Genomic DNA, 17,450 nt, shown 5'->3' with positions numbered 1-17,450 from the left:
CACGGGGGGCTCATGTTCACTTCAACACAGAGATGATGTGGCGCCTGTCACGTGCCACACGCGGGCAGGCTCAGGTGTCACCCTGACGGCGTGATGTCCGTCTTTCAGCGGCAGGTCACCCCGGCTCAGGGGAGATGCAGGCGTGACATGATCACGCGACCGCTGGCTTCAGTGCCGTGCACAGCAGGGTCAGTCCCGGCTCCATCACTGTCACTCCGGACACTTATCCTCTCCATTCTGCTTCACACACACACCCCATCTTAAAGGGACACACTGACTGCGAGGGTGAATGAGATAACACACACACAGTCTGGCATAGGGAGGGTCGGCACAGAGGAAGCACCCAGAATACACGTTCCCCTCCTCTCACAGGTGACCCAGTGAACGGTCCATACGCCCGTCACTCACACACACAGGAGAACCGAGCAGACAGTACTCTCCGGCACACAGTTCTCACCAGGCTCTGCCAGCCAAGCAGCCTACACTAAGTCTCAAAGCCAGGATACATGCAGCACACATCCACTGTTAGCCCTCAAGAGTTTTAAACTGCATTACAAATACACAAGATGTCACAAATGGACATTATCCACTGCAACAGTATTAGTATAAAAACTGGTCTCAACATCTGAACAAAGGGGACTGGCTGGACCAACCTTGGCACATGCACGCATTAGACTGCCATGAAGCTGTAAACAAGAACGAGGAACCGGCGTGAAGAGATATCCAAGATATATCCTTGACTGAAAATATCTGAGCTCAAGTGAATATATAAAATATGACACTGTGTGTGTTAGGAATAAAGGGACTGAGAAAATATTCATATACCTGCTTACCTTAACAAACACGCACACACACACACAAGGGTAATCACCTTCAGGCGGAGGGAACAAAAGTGGTGAAAGACACAGGAAACGGAGTAATACTTCTCCAGTACTTTTCAGTATGGTTTTGCCTTTTTCTTCTTTCAGTCTTATTGAGATATAACTGACGAGACATCACTGTGGAAGTTCAAGGTATACAGCAGAATGACTTACATATATGGTGATATGATTACACAGTCTTGGCTTCTAGAAGCATGTTAATAGTTCACATATCCAAAAAGTAAAATCAACAAGGATGGAAAAAATTTCTAACTGAGTGCCAACAGATGAAGAGATTGTAATGAACACAACACTGAAAGGGGTGGGAAAGTAACTTTTGAAGTTGGTATTAATACTTCAAAGAGGCTGCTATTACACCCTCAGCACAGTCAGTTTAGTCACTGAGTCGTGTCTGACTCTTTGCAACCTCATGGACTGCAGCACGCCAGGCCTCCCTGTCCATCACAAACTCCCAGAGCTTGCTCAAACTCATGTTCATCGAGTCGGTGATGCCATCTAACCATCTCATCCTCCGTTGTCCCCTTCTCCTCCCGCCTTCAATCCTTCCCAGCATCAGGGTCTTTTCTAATGAGTCAGTTCTTCGCATCAGGAGGTCAAAGTATTGGAGTTGCAGCTTCAGCATCAGTCCTTCCAAATACTCAGGACTGATTTCCTTTAGGATGGACTGGTTGGATCTCCTGGCAGTCCAAGGGACTCTTCTCAAGAGTCTTCTCCAACACCACAGTTCAAAAGCATCAATTCTTCGGCGCTCAGCTTTCCTTATAGTCCAACTCTCACATCCATACATGACCACTGGAAAAACCACAGCTTTGACTAGATGGACCTTTGTTGGCAAAGTAATGTCTCTGCTTTTTAACATGCTGTCTAGGTTGGTCATAGCTTTTCTTCCAAGGAGTAAGCGTCTTTTAATTTCATGGCTGCAGTCACCATCTGCAGTGATTTTGGAGCCCAAGAAAATAAAGTCTGTCACTGTTTCCATTGTTTCCCCATCTATTTGCCATGAAGTGATGGGACCAGATGCTATGATCTTAGTTTTTTTTGAATGTTGAGTTTTAAGCCAACTTTTTCACTCTCCTCTTTCACTTTCATCAAGAGGCTCTCTTTAGTTCTTCTTCTCTGCCATAAGGGTGGTGTCATCTGCGTATCTGAGGTTATTGGTATTTCTCCCAGCAATCTTGATTCCAGCTTAAGCTTCATCCAGCCCAGCATTTCACATGATGTACTCTGCATAGAAGATAAATAAGCAGGGTGACAATATACAGCCTTGACGTACTCCTTTCCCTATTTGGAACCAGTCTGTTGTTCCATGTCCAGTTCTAACTGTTGTTTCTTGACCTGCATATAGATTTCTCAGGAGGCAGGTCAGGTGGTCTGGTATTCCCATCTCTTGAAGAATTTTCCAGTTTGTTGTGATCCACAAGTCAAAGGCTTTGGTATAGTCAATAAGGCAAAAGTAGAAGTTTTTCTGGAACTCTCTTGCTTTTTCGATGATCCAACGGATGTTGGCAATTTGATCTCTGGTTCCTCTGCCTTTTCTAAATCCAGCTTGAACATCTGGAAGTTCACGGTTCACATACTGTTGAAGCCTGGCTTGGAGAATTTTGAGCATTACTTTGCTAGCATGTGAGATGAGTGCAATTGTGTGGTAGTTTGAGCATTCTTTGGCATTGCCTTTCTTTGGGATTAGAATGAAAACTGACCTTTTCCAGTCCTGTGGCTACTGAGTTTTCCAAATTTGCTGGCATATGGAGTACAGCGCTTTCACAGCATCATTTTTTTAGGATCTGAAATAGCTCAGCTGAAATTCCATCACCTTCACTAGCTTTGTTCGTAGTGATGCTTCCTAAGGCCCACTTGACTTCGCATTCCAGGATGTCTGGCTCTAGGTGAGTGATCACACCATCATGGTTATCTGGGTCATGAAGATCTTTTTTGTATAGTTCCTTCTATACAAAAAGAGTTCCTCAGCACAAGATGGGGAAAAAAATCTATAGATCTTAAATTCTTTTTAGCAGGTTTGTTTTTCAGAATGGTAAGGGCACAGCAATTCTGCCACTCTGATGCGTACTGTAGGATGGAACACTAAAGGAGCTGATGTTGCTGTAACCATGGAGATAAGAAGATGCATTGGGATGGGTGAGGAAGAGCTCTGTGGAGTTGAATTAAAATTGCAGTATTATGAACCCATGACTCCCTAGCTCCTTCCAGTGAGTATAGAAACCAAGCTTCCTGTGATGCCAGAAATGTTGTGTGTGTGCTGTCCAATGTGGTATGAGCCACATGTGGCTACAGAGCTGAAAATGGGGCTAGTATGACTAAGGAACCAAGTTTTTAACTTTATTTGAAGTGAAATGTGAACTGCCACAAGCAACCATGTCTACTGTTAATACACGAGACAACTCAAGTCTAGAGGCAGGACATCACAGTTAACACTTAGCACCCAGGTCTCGGCTTCTAAAGACTACTCCCCACCGAAAGGGATCAGATGCAGAAAGCTTACAAGATAAGCACGTGGTCTGCCAGACAGCAAGAACGGGCTTCATGTAAGAAGGACGCATGAGTCAGCTGAAGGGGCTCTTATCTGCCAAAATCAGGGACAGTCACAACTCACCTAATGAAAGAGGCGTCCACACGAATGACAGAGAGGTGAGAGGAGAGCTCTTCCAATCAGCTCACGCTTGAAAACCAGGGTCACAGATGAAATGACTTCTGAAATTCATTCCGGTAAGGTGAGTCTCACCCTGACCCTTGCCTCATACCTTAGTCCACTTTCTTTCTAAGTGGCAGACAGAGTACTTTCCAATTCCCAAACAAGACATTCATGTTCTTAACACTTTTCTTAGGCAATAAGAAAATCAGAACAAACAAACCAAAAAAACACAAAAAATTCCTCAGGGTCACCCTTTCAACAAGCAGTTCAAATGACCTGGACTTCTCAATCTCCAACTTCTGGAGAAATCACTAGGGGAACCTCTGCTCTCTCCCCTTCCTTCCCTAGAGAAATCAGAAGACAGTCATACTCTGTAGCTTCCTACCCTGCCTCAATCTTACCCTCGCTCTAGTGGAAAATAACTCAGTATGATGGTTATGTGAAATGCAGCCAAAGCATACATCTTTGAGACCCCCCTCCTCTCCACATGTCTGGAGGAGGAAATGGCAACCCACTCCAGTGCTCTTGCCCAGAAAACCCCATGAACAGAGGAGCCTGGCGGGCTATAGCCCGTGGGGTGGCAAAGAGTCAGATGTGGCTGGGCACAGGTCCTCATCCCACGATCTGTAGTTTAGTATGGAAAACTTTCAGGCACCTTAAATAAAAAGGAGGGGATGCACTACAGTTTAAGTGGCAAACATTTCGTCAAATCAAGCAACGCACTTACTAAGCATCCTACCTCACAAAGTCGTAAGAGGAGAAGTATCTTTTAAACCTGCCTCCAAAACTAATCATCCGGCTCTTGGAAAACACGCATGGCAAACTTTTCACCAAATCAAGCAACACACTTACAAGCTACCCTATCCCATGGAGTCATAAGAGAAGTATCTTTTAAACTTGCCTGTAAAACTAGTCATTCGGCTCTTAGAAGACACACATCGAAACCTCAGTAATGTTACCGAGATGAGGAATTACCCCTTGGCGAATAAGTGACACTGCACATCTTTCGTCTCTAAGTCCAGGCAGTTGGCCTGGGGGGGCGCTGCTGTTTCAGTTCTAAACCTGTCTGAGGACATCGATTGTGAGTTGCATATGAACTCCCCAATTCTCTATTACCAGCACTTTATAGAGTATTTACAGTGTCATCAGAGAACCTGTGCATCAAGGTCATATTTGCAACCACAAGATCATTTTCTAAATGCTTTGACATTCTAATAATATCAGTAATGATGGAAGCTCTGCTTACTATCTGCCAGGCACTGCGCTCAGCACTCATCCTTTGCAGAAGGAACCTACTCCCACTGAGAAATAAGGAAGCTGGGAGGAATCTGAACCCATAACCCAGTTGTGACTTTCAAACATCACATTTGCCGTTAACAGTGCTCTGGTTTCCTATCATCACCGATATCTGAGTCATGGACTCTGATAATAAAAGCAGTAACTCTCATCAACTGACTATTGTACTGTGCCCAACTCTGTGCATATCTCCACTCCATACTGCTCACAACAGCGCTACACACGAACTCTCAGCAGTGGCACTGTAGAGAAGGATATCGGGCCCAGGTAAATGAAGTGATCTGGTAAGTAGCAGACCTGGGATTTCAACCAAGGCACGTCTGATAACAAAACACACCTTCTCACAGCCAGCTCCCACTTCCTTCCCTTTTTTTTTCCTTAAAAAAAAAAAGACCAAATGTCTCTTATTTGGGTTTGGGGAAAGACCGAGAATCCTAGTGACAAAAGAATGAACTGCGAACAGTTGGACGCCCAGCATCTAAGTTATGAGCCTCCCCTGTTTGCGAGGGGTCATTGCTGTGCAGAGCCTTACTGCTGGATTCCTGATCGTAGCAAATTCCAGGGCTCCAGACTGCAGGCTCAGCCTCTGACTAACACTACAGTGATTTACCGAGGATAAATACCACTGTCAGGGTGTCTTATGACTGCACACACAGTCCAGCGCGCTGGAATGCCGGAGATGCCTAGGGCTGCTGGCGCACTCGGCGCCCTCGGACCACGCAAGGTCCCCGCCTCCAGACTCTGAGCTCCACGCTCCTGCCAGAAAACAGCAGCATCCTTGGAAGAACTGGGGAAAACTGAGCATCCTGAATAATCACTGCACGCTAACTCACACGTGGGGAGGGGAAAGGAACAGGGCCGTTCACCTCCGCCCTCTGCCGAGCCCCCAGACTCTGACCATACCCACCCGCACATGACGGCCGGAGCAGCCTCCCCGCAGGGTTGGGGGGGGGGGTCCTCTGAGTCCAGCAAACATACTAAGCGGTATCCACTCCCTCCGCAGGGTGTGCGTGTGAGAAACACAACAGCGTGGGGGGGGGGGGGGGCCCAAACCTAGGGCACACGGAAGCACGCGGGTTTCCCAGCACAAACGTGGTGACGTCACACAGACTCCAGCTCTCTTCTCAACAGAGGAGGACACTGACGCAACTCACGTGCAGGCTGCAGGGGGCAGCGCCCCCCAAACCAGCCCCAGGACCGCGGCCTCAGGCCCAGCTCTCGGAGGGCAGGAGCCCGCGTGCTCAGGCCCAAACATGAAAACCACCCTCCGCCGTGGGGAAGCCTCAGCTGTGTGCCACGAACACACCGGCGAGCCCGCGTGCCTGCATCTCAGGCAGCCGGCGTTTCCCAGCCGGGGTCCAGGGGTGCTGGCCCCTCCGGTCACTGCCCCGGCCCCTAAGGACACTCAGCGGGGACCAGTCCCCACCAAGAAGCAGCTGGCAGGGGCCAGGCAAGGGAGGCAAGTCTCCCCGATCACCTCCTGAAGCCGCTTGAGCCAAGGTACCCTGGTGGGGAGCACACTCAAACGGCGGACATGTGGGACGGAGGTCACCTCCCCGAACTGGTTAAATGGCCCCTCCGGGCAGGGAGCGTGGGGGGAACTAGCAGGCACCTTCTCCCTTCGGAGTCAGCACAGAGCAGCCGGAAAAGCGCGGCCCCACAGGCCCCCGTGAGCTGGGCCGGCTGCGGAGAGGGGGACACTTACAGGTGGGGGGCGAAGATGCGACTCATCTTGGAAGCATGGTCAGCGTCACAGTCCAGGTCGTCGTCACCGGGGTCCACGCTGAACTTCCTCTTGCTGGGACTGATGGGCGGGGGCCCCGTGCGGTGAGCGGTGAGGGCCGAGGCCACCGGGAGGGTCTGCAGCCGGGGCTCCCCTCGGAGAGCAGCTTCACCTGCGCAGAGACAGAGGCAAGTCAGCGCGGTCACCAGGCAGGACAGATGCGCCCGCCCGCCCCCACGACTCCCGGGGCAAAGTCACTGGCAACGCGATGGGCCGCCCCGGCGTGCTCAGAACGGGCCCAGGCCCGCAGTGAGCTGCCGATCACGAGACTTTCCACATACACGCGATTTCCCAGCACGATCGCTCTCGTCTCCCCCAGCTTTACCGAGATATAATTGACATATAACACTGCACAGGTCCACAGTGAGCCACGTGTTCATGTCACACTTACAGACTGCAAAAACGTCACCCCAGAGCAAACTCCATCATCACGTCACATAACCATCCTCTCCCCTTCAGCAACTTTTTAGGGTCTAGGTTAAAATAAAAACTTGCAGCAAAGTAACTGGGGAGAGCGGACCATGAACCACTTCAGGAGTGAACTGAAAACACGAAAGGTCTTTTGACTTGTGGGTAATTCAACTGCTTATCTGGAAGAGTATGACCTAACCGTGGCTTCATTAAACCACTCACCTCGCTTCTCTTGCTTGTTACGTTTTTATTATGTTTTTGGTATGTTATTTGTTTTTTTTTTAAAGAATGAGGAAATTTTCTGGGCTCATAGTTCATGTATTTGCCCCCAGTGTTAAACAAAAACACATGGTTTAATGGGAAATAAGCATTTTTTCCCCTCAGACTACACTGAAAACCTGCATGTTACAAACATTATGACTATGATCTGCACCACGTTTCTGTAAGTAATTTGTCATGAGCTGATGCACAGGGGTAGCTCTCAAAATACCTTCAAAGCCAGACACTCACATCAGAGTTCACATTTTGATCTGATTCGACATCTGGGTGTTTTTCACTCCTGTTTCAGAAACGCTTTGAGCGAAGAGCTAACTTTGGGCCTCCTTATGAATTAAAATAATCATAAACTTTATTTTAAGAATGGTTATGTACCTTCTAATATTTATAAGCAAGAGTAATATTTACTTTTAAGAGCAAACTTCATTTTCTAAGTCACGGAACGGGGTGGGGGTGGGGGTTGGTGGTTTACCTAAAATTCTCACAAATAATAACCCCTTTGTGGTGCTTCTGATATTTGGCCCCAAAGGCCTGACCATTTCTGTTTCCACTTGGGTCCCCATTCGAGAGTCACACTGGGATAAAGGCCTTTGGAACCTGAGAGAGGCGACCTTCATCTGCCGCACTAATGTTCCTGTCATCACAGATGAGTGGGCAGTTCTAACAGTCACTCGCTTCACACACGACGACAAACATCATCCTGTTAGGAGGGCTGAGGGGAATTAAAAAAAAAAAAAAAAACAAAACACCTTCTTCATGTTTACCAGGAAAAATAAAAATTTTGCCAATTTAGTCAGCAGGATATAAACTAGCAAACATACGGTCACCCATAAGCCACCTCCAGTCAGGATTTCTTTTAAGGGCTCTGGTCCGAAAGCAAACTGGAACTTTCCATCTTAAATAAAATACCTAAAAAAACAAGCCCCGTGCTGGCCAGCTACCCTCAGAAATGCAGCAGGATTTTGGTTGACCCTCTACTTCCTATTAAGTCATTTCTAGTTTAAACAAACAAACAGCACTGCTGATATCTGTACCTCGATAAATCAGAAAATACCCTAAGTCGGCCCCTCCTCCACAGAGCATCAGCAGCGCGGTTCACTTCTGGAGGAGCCCCGTAAGACCCCCAGAAATTCAGCAACGGCAGAGAAAGCCTCATCCACAAGGCCCAGCGCCAGCGCGTGCTCCACCCAGTGTTTCTCCATGTCCTTGTCAGGATACACGGGGTGAGGAGGTCTCCGTGTGGACCCCTGGGCTTTGGGAGCCATTTCGTAAAGATGCCAGATGTGTGGCAACAGCAGTTGCCATGGAAAACTGCCACTATAGCAACAAAAGAAGAGTCGCTCCCAGGAAAAGGAAGAGTCACTAATACACAAAGGTTCGCCGCTGCGCGAAAGGCACAACCCTTGGGGCAAGAATTACATTCCCGCTCCACTCCCCAATTCCCATCCTTGCACAAGTTCATGGGCTTGTTTGCGTTTAAGTTCATCAAACGGAGGCGCTGGTGTGTGCCCCGGTCCACAGGAATGAATCTTTTGACAACGCTGGAGATGGGGGACCTGGGGGGTAGAGGACCCACGGAGGAAGCGCGGGTGGTCCTGCCCCCCCGGGGGTCCTCCAGAGACGATGGGGACGTGCCTGCCCCCAGGGGCAGGGGACTGGACTCCTCTGAGTGACCGATGTGCCCCACTCAGGGTCACATATGGACAGGTTAACAGTAGCAAGAGCCATGCCCACTGCCTCTGAGACTAACATTCCCCTCCCTGGGCCTCCATGCAACCCGGGGGGGACCAGCTAACCTCTCACATTCCTTCACACCCAGTTCTGTGGTCCACAATCCTCTAATCTATTAGGTAACCAACCAGTCAACATTTACTGAGACCTTGTACTGTGTGCGAAGTCGCTTCAGTCGTGTCCGACTCTTTGCGACCCCATGGACTGCAGTCTGCCAGGCTCCTCTGTCCATGGGATTCTCTAGGCAGAGTACTGGAGTGGCTGGGGGGGCCGCTTCCTCCTCCAGGGGATCTTCCAGACTCAGGAATCCAACTCCCTCTTACATCTCCTGCACTGGCAGGTGGGTCCTTTACCAATTAGTTGTGAAATACTGAACTGAGACATCAAAACCCAAAATATGGACCTCCGATCTTAGATGGTTAAGCTATGGTCAAATACATTTGGAAACCATGAGATTAAACAATTCTCCCCGGAGTTCCTTCCTGACTTTCTAAAGCACGCATCAGTGTCTAAGAGGCAGACGCAGCAGCAGTGCCTTCCGTGACCCCGCCCCAAGGCACCCTACACCTACTGTAGACTCAGCCTTCCATGCGGCCCCACCCTCACCCAGACAGCCAGGAGCTCTCACTGGCTTTTGTCACTGGCAAAACACGATCCAGGCTGCTCCAGCCTTCACAAGCAACATCTGGTCCCAACTGTGTTTCCCATCTGTGTCCCCAGTATTCCTCTTCCTAGGCTTTGAAAATCTCAGCCCTAAAAGTTAACCGGTCACCACACAACACAGAGAACTCACAATCTTTACTCGGGTTCTCCCCTTAATCTTCTGGTATTCAATCCTATACATAAGGCCAACTAAAAATGCCACCTCCTTCAGGCTGCCTTCCTTGATTCCTCAATCTGAAAGTCATCTCTTTTCCTGACACTCATAGAAATGTATCACTAGGGCCCTTCCCACTTTGTATTGTGCCCCTTAAAGTAAGGGACACTGTATTCATTTCCTATCCTTGGAGCAGAGACCACAATGTATTCCACACAGCAGAGGGTCACGATATCCTGACAATGTGTGTATAAGGCCAGGATGCCCAGGAAGAGAGTTTGGGGATATGTTAAATATTAAAAAATAGTAGAATAAGGATTTTTTAAAGATCAATTTGAGTATATATTTATATGAAGAACTCTTTAAAACTCAATAACAGAAAGATAACCCAAATTAAACAGAGGAAAGGATCTGAATAGAACTTTCCCCAAAGAAGGTCTACAGATGACCAGTAACCAAGCAGGAGGAAATATCTTCACCATAATTAGTCGTGCGTGCATGCGTGCTCAGTCGTGTCCACCTCTGGGCGACCCTATGGACAGTAGCCCCCCAGGCTCTTCTGTCCCTGGGGACTCTCCAGGCAAGAATACTGCAGTGGGTTGCCACGCCCTCCTCCAGGGGATCTTCCCAACCCAGGGATCAAACCTGCATCTCTTAGTCGCTTGCATTGGCAGGCAGGTTCTTTACCACTAGCGCCACTTGGGAAGTCCAGCTAGCCGTCAGGGAAACAAGAAAACCACAGTGAGACACCAGCTCACAGCCACTAGGAGAGCCAGGCTAAACAGACACAGGACGAGTGCTGATGAGGACGTGGATGGGTTAGAACCCTCGTGTCTTCCTGATGTGAATGCAAAATGGTGCAGGTGCTAGGAAAAACCACAAGGGGCAGCTCCACAAATGGTTAAGCACAGATCCAGCCACCCCGCTCCAAGGTAGAGAGATACAAAAGAAATGGGAACACACAATCACACAAGACCGAGCCACGAATGTTCATAGCAGCTGTGTTTTTCACAGCCCCAAGCCCACACACCCACTGCTGAGCAGATGCAGGAAACACGGTCTATCCACACGCGGGAGTGTCGTTATTCAGCCACAAGAAGGACTGAAGCCCTGATTTGTGCTCCATCACCGGCGAACCTAGCGGACAGGACGCTGAGTGAAAGAAGACAATCTGAAAGGCCACGTGTCATCTGGCTCCATTTTATGCCATGTCCACAACAGGCAAATGCATGGAGATAGAAAGTAGATTCGTTTTAAAATAAAGGCAAGTAGATTGGTGGCGGCTGGGAGTTGGGAGAATTCGGGGGTGGGACATGACTGCTGGGGAGGGCAGGGTTTCTCTTGGGAATGATAAGACAATGTTCCTAAATGTGGTGAAGGTTGAAGAGCCCTGTGAATACACTAAAATCCACCGTCTCATGTGCTTCAAGTGGGCGAACGGTACGATAATGTGAATTACACTTCCCTAAAGCTGTATTTATAAGTAGGTGAAAGAAGATTCCACTGTGACGAGATCCTTGTCTCCACAATTAACTGTTAAATAAGAACAAGCACCCATTAATTGTCCCTGAAATTAAAATAAACCTCTTGTTGTTATAGCTATATCTCTCTACTATGTCATGGTCAGATAACTTTCGAAGTATTTATCAAGTGTAAAAAAAAAAAAAATCAAAGCAGAAGAGCTTGAGGTTATGCAGGCACTTGGGTTCATCAGAATCCTATTAAGCTCCAGCTCAGCTTTTAATCAGACCGTGTTTGAGTGTCTATTACACGCCGAAGGCTGTGCAAAGTGCTGTCAGAAAAAAAACAGATGACGAAATTTTTATACAGACTCTGACCACAAGCAGGGAAGGAAAAGAATACACACCAAAAAGAATTTATCTTGGGGTATAAAAGGCTTTTTTCTCTTGCGCTAATGGGTATGCTAAATCTCACAATGGTTTGGTAATTTGACAAAGGAGAAATGATCTTTCTTTGTCAAGAACAAACAAGAGAAGGGCATTTGAGCTGTCTGAGGAACCCGGTATTTTAAGTTTCTGAGTTGGCTTAGCTACAATTGTCAATTTAACCTTTTTTTTTTTTTTAAGAGGTTACAATTATAACTAAAGGAGCTGGACTCAAACTGCATCTGGCCTGTTAAATAGAAGATAATTTTATCCAGGTTATCTGTTACCGAAGAACAATGCCTAATGGATACAAAAATTAGTTCTTGTTTCCAGTCATGATAGCAGTTTTAGTAAATGGATCAAAAGTGTTCCTTAATTATTGTTCCAAATTTTGAAGATGAGCAAGGATTCTGGCCCAAGATTTCACAAGAGTCAGCATATACTAATTTCAAATTTAAAAAAAAAGTTTCACAGAGTGAAAGAAAAAAGAAAACCACTTAGCTTTATGATGTGCTATATAATGATTCTGGTGAGATATTAGAGGAAAATCCTGCTTTCCAAGTCAGAATGGGGACGAAGGGAAGAGAGATCAAGGGAGAGAGATGAGCCCCAGGAATCCACAGCTTCGATGCAGAGTCATGTTCCTGCCACAACTCAAGCTTCTAGGACTCCAGACTTCCTACACTATAATGAAACTGACCCCATCCTTCATCAGGTGGCATCTTTTGACGAGAGGGGTGTCTCTTTCTTTGGGGCACGTGACACAGTGGTCCATCTCAGACCAGACCCAGTACACAGCCTCACTGGAGGGTCTTCAAAACGGCGCCTGTCTCTTTCCTTGGGTGCCCGCATGCCTCACTGCTCAGTCGTGGCGGACTATCTGTGACCCCACGGACTGCAGCCCGCCGGGCTCCTCCGTCCATGGGATTCTCCAGGCGAGAATACTGCAGTGGATTGCCATTTCCGCCTCCAGGGGATCTCCCCGACCCAGGGATCAAACCCGGGTCCTCCGGCACGGCAGGCAGGTTCTTTGCCACTGCGCCCTCTGGGAGGCCCCTGGAGCTCATGCTGAGGGCCTGCCTCTGGCTCTCATCTCCTCTCATCTCTACACGCTCCATAACGGGGATCTTCCAGAGGTGGCTGACGGAGAAGCACTCACCTGTTACCGCACACGCTGGACAAGGGGCGGGGAGAAAAAGCTGCAACTGAGAACCCCTGACCGCTGACCTCACAGCTGAAGGAGATTTGGTTAAAAACCAAGAACCCTTTGCAGGCTCGGCCCTCCAGCTTCATTTCCTTATTTCAGCGCTGCAAGAAAGCTGTTGTTCGTCAATGGAGGGGAGGCCTGGGAGAAAGGCGGTCTGGTCTACAAAAACGCAGACCCTCACCACGGAGGGGAGGCCACCGGGCTGGTTCAGAGAGGTAAACAGACCCCAGGACAAGGCGGGGGGCGGGCGCCAAATCCAGGTCAGCTCCCCGCCACGCCTCTTCCTCACCAGCTCTGTGGCCGCATTGAAGACGGTGGCGTGATGCAGGGGAGATGAACCAAAATCACGGCATTGACTGTGGCTATGTGGAGACCAGTCAGGCGGCGCAAGGCTGAAATGACTGTGTGTTTAAGGAGTCTCTTGCTATGACGTCTCCCGCTCCAGTATTCTGGCCTGGACACTTCCATGGGCAGAGGAGCCTGGCTGGCTGCATACAGTCCTTGGGGTGGCGAAGAGTCAGACATGGCTGAGCAGCTAATACGTGCTATAACTTCTAAGGATTTTTCAAGAACCGCTATGCCTCGCTCAACGCAGAGTTTTCTGCCACAATTTACATCTTGGCTGTGTCCAAGATTTTATGTTCTCCTCTCCTCCTCATCTCTTTTATCGTGTCGGAACCTAAATCAAATAAGTATAAAAACCACGGCCCGGTCCCCCAAGCCGGCCGCTCGGCAGTGGGCTCCGTCTCCTGTCTGACCACAGCCCACAGCAACCAGCTGACATCACCCTGCTGGCAGGGAAGCACCTGATAAAACAAACGCACTCCACATGTCCCAACCCATCTCCCACCTCACAGCCCGGCAGCCGGGGCGTATGCCTTTTCTCTCAAAGAATACTGCTTTGTCTCACGGGCCAGCAGCTGGGGAGGAGACAGCGAAGTCACCCGCTCTCCAACGGTTCACTTGTGGCTATTCTTGACTGCTCTCCGCAAGAGGGCTGTTGGGCAACACGATGGAACCCGGGTGAGCCAGCAGAGATAAAAGATGTGACGTAGCGTCTGCCAACAGTGCAAAGACTGCATGCGCCTCTACAACCCAGGGACGGAGCTCGCGCACCCCCACCCGCCCACTTCGCCAGAGGTGTCCCACGAAGTGCCTTTTCCACCGTCACTCGAGACACACGGCTCCGGCCCTGCAGCCCGATCACATGTCTGGAGGCCAAACCTCGGCTAAAGGCCACTCCCGCCCCGTCAGTCAGGACGTGGGCATGGGGGGAGGTCTCTGCCAGACGCCTGACTGAGCTTGGTTTGAGCTGTTCTTGCCTTGTCTTTAGAGCAACAGTGAGACTGTTGGTGGGGATGGACTAAACCTACAACCTGCATGACTGACTGCTAATAATAATATATATAATATATTAAGGATAACAATACCATTGTAAAACTTGCAGACTTGAAACACACACTGTTTTCATTAGAATTCCAAGCACTCCAAATAATCTTGTAGACATGTCTACAAGATATTTTGTCAGGACCTTATATCTTAAGGGAATGGCGAACCACTTCGGTACATATCCTATTTTAAAATCATTTAAAAATCTGAGCTCTTATTCTGGGTTCTCCTGACTATAGTCTTATAAGGGAAAAGAAGGAAGGAAGGAGAGCTCACATCCTGCACCCAAGGAAACCAATGTTTCAGGAATGGGTGAACATGGACTTCCCTGGCGGCCCAGAGGTTAAGACCTTGCACGTCCACTGCAGGAGGCACGGGTTCGATGCAAGGCTGGGTAACTAAGATCCTGCCTGCTAGGCCGTGCCACACGCCACACAGCACAGAAAAAAAAAGAAAAAAGAATGGGTAAATAATTCAAGTCACAAAGCAAATTAATAGAAGGGCTGAAAGGAGAAACCGGGCATTTAGATTTCTCAGCTTTCATGATCCTTCTAGCTGTGCAGGATGCATTACAGGTCAAGGAAAGGAACTGGGAGGAAGACAACTGAAGGCAGGAAGTCGGAAAGAGAACGGAAGGGCAGTGGGATGAGGGCAGGAAGGAGGCCTGATGGGCTGAATCGTGCCCCTGGGATTCATATGTTGCAGTCCTAACACCCCAGTACTCAGAATGTGACTTACGTGGAGACAGGGTCATTTGGGTGGGCACCCAGACAACACGACTGATGTCCTTATGGGAGGAGATGAGGACACAGACACACACAGAGGAAAGACCATGTGAACATGAAGACCGACATCTACAAGCCAAGAGACGAGGCCTTGTGTGAAACCGACCCTGCCGATGCTTTGATCTCAAAGTCCGGCATCCAAAACTGTGACAGCAGCTGTCTTCTGTGGAGGCCCCCCGTCTGGGGTACCCTGATCCAGGAGCCCAAGCTAACTAAGGTAAGGAGGGCAGGAGGAGGGAATAAAAGGAGGAAGAAGCAGGGAAGGTGAGGACAGGGCTGAGACCTGGGTCTGATGCAAAGATGGAACAGCTTTGGGACAGAACAGCTTCCACCACTTGGTCTATCCCAACTGACCTAACCTAGTGGGACTGGTCAAGATGTAAGCGATATAACTCCTGGAGGCCACCTGCCCGCAGAGGGGAGGAGACGGACGGCTTCACAGAAAGCAAGGGGGTTTCCTGGCTCACGACCAGCAAAAGTGCAGACAGCCTGAGCTGCGTCTCAGCAAGAATATTCACAAAGGGGAGACCAAGGCTCGCTCTAAAGAGCGTAAGTAAAGGGGAGGGTCCTGGAGATGTGGCTGGGGGCCAGCGGGAGCGGGGGAGGTCTCACTCAGACTGTTGGTGCACCAGGGGTAGACAGTGTAGACAGCTTCCAATGGTTTCAAACATCTGTCATTCTTCAGAGGCAAGAGGAGAAGCGGTAAAAAGAAAATCCCAAAGAAAGGGCAAGAATTCTGTAATTCCCAAATATCCATTCTAAATACACACTCGGATACTTCAGTAAGGTAAAGAGAAAGAATAACCTGATATCACAAAGCACTAACTGGGATCTCCCTGGTGGTACACTGGATAATCTGCCTGCCAATCCAGGGGACATGGGTTCAGCCCCTGGTCCAGGAAGATCCCCCGTGAGGCAGGGCAACTGAGCCCATGCAGCTCGACTACTGAGCCCACGTGTCCCAGAGCCTGTGCTCGGCAACAAGAGGAACCACAGTGGGACGCCCAAGCACCACAACAGTCTCACCCCCACTCGCTGCTACCAGGGAAAGCCCGTGTCCAGCAACAGAGACCCATCGCAACACCACCCACCCCCCAAATAAAAAAGCATTGACTGAAAATAGTGTGAATCACTCAGTCACATCCAACTCTTTATGACCCATGGACTGTATGTAGCCCAGCAGGCTCCTCTGTCCAAGGAATCCTCCAGGCAAGAATACTGGAGCGGGTAACCCTTCCCTTCTCCAGGAGACCATCCCGACCCAGGATCTCCTGCATTGCAGGCAGATTCTTTTACTGTCTGGGCCACCAGGGAAGCCCTGAAAATATTTTAAAGTAAATTTTTAAAAATTGCTATATTTGCATTTCTATGTTGCTGCTCATTTACCTAGCAGGTTCTACATCATTTAAAATAACCGTGTGGCAACACTGTAAAGCAATTATACTCCAAATCAATCAATCAATCAAAAAAAATGTTAAAACTTTATGTCCAGAGACTAATACTCTTCCAAATCAGCTTGCAATCTACTCGATTATATGAAAACTTGAAGGTTCCTCTCCCACTTAATTTGCATGAGAATTGATGGCCTATTTTAAAATAAGTATAAATGGAGTGCAACCTTTCAAAAGGTGTGATCTTGGGACTTCCCCGGTGGTCCAGTGGCTAAGACTCCACGCTCCAAATGAAGGGGGCCAGGGTTCGATCCCTGGTCGGGGAACTGGATCCCACGTGAGACAATGAGTTCACATGCTGCAGCTAAAGACCCCGTGTGACAGCAAAGATCGAGGCTCCCGTGCGCCCGAGCCAAGACCTGGTATGCCCGAAGAAATAAACAAACACTTACAAATAAATAAGTATAAAGGTGTGATCTCGACAAAGTCTCTCCACCTCTCTCACATCTCTGTCCTCAGCTACCTTGAGAGATCATAGTGAGAATCAGTGGAAATTTGCAGGAAGTTTCCAGCCCAGAACAGCCACCTGTTCCGTTCCATCCTTTGCTACGACTCCCACAAAGAGTTGCTCCCGCTGGTGGCCAGAGGTCAGCGGCGAGCTGTGTCCAGCCACCTAAATGGCAAATCAGCGCCCCAGAGGATGGGTCAGTGAGGTGCCCCAGCTGACCACCGGGAGTCGGCAGGCCATCTCAGGGCAGCTACCTGACTGCCTGGACTGACGCCATGTGTGTTAAAAGGACATGAGCCCACACGGCGGCCCCGGCCTGTCTCAGGGATTACACGGGAAAGTTGGCACAGCGCCTGGGGCCCCTCCCCCCAGGCACACCCTCCATGCCTTCACTGGTTCCGGACACCTTCCCCGCTCCCCCAGAATGCACTCAGAATTC

The 17,450-nt window shown here is 49.1% G+C and overlaps 1 protein-coding gene across 5 annotated transcripts in view; it reads right to left on the bottom strand.

The window, feature by feature from the left end:
- The window catches only part of VGLL4 (vestigial like family member 4), a 150,587-nt gene that overhangs the window by 29,181 nt on the left and 103,956 nt on the right, over positions 1-17,450 (bottom strand). For all 5 annotated transcript variants that reach the window (XM_070463452.1, XM_070463455.1, XM_070463454.1 and 2 more), the window contains one exon: positions 6,533-6,722. In XM_070463452.1, coding sequence (XP_070319553.1) covers positions 6,533-6,722 — 190 coding nt within the window. The remainder of the gene's footprint in view (positions 1-6,532; positions 6,723-17,450) is intronic.

Source organism: Odocoileus virginianus, unplaced genomic scaffold (genome assembly GCF_023699985.2).
Source record: "Odocoileus virginianus isolate 20LAN1187 ecotype Illinois unplaced genomic scaffold, Ovbor_1.2 Unplaced_Contig_2, whole genome shotgun sequence".
In the NCBI taxonomy this organism is placed as follows: Eukaryota; Metazoa; Chordata; class Mammalia; order Artiodactyla; family Cervidae; genus Odocoileus; species Odocoileus virginianus.
Note: the sequence above shows the minus strand (reverse complement) of the source record. Positions and strands in the feature narration are given on the sequence as shown.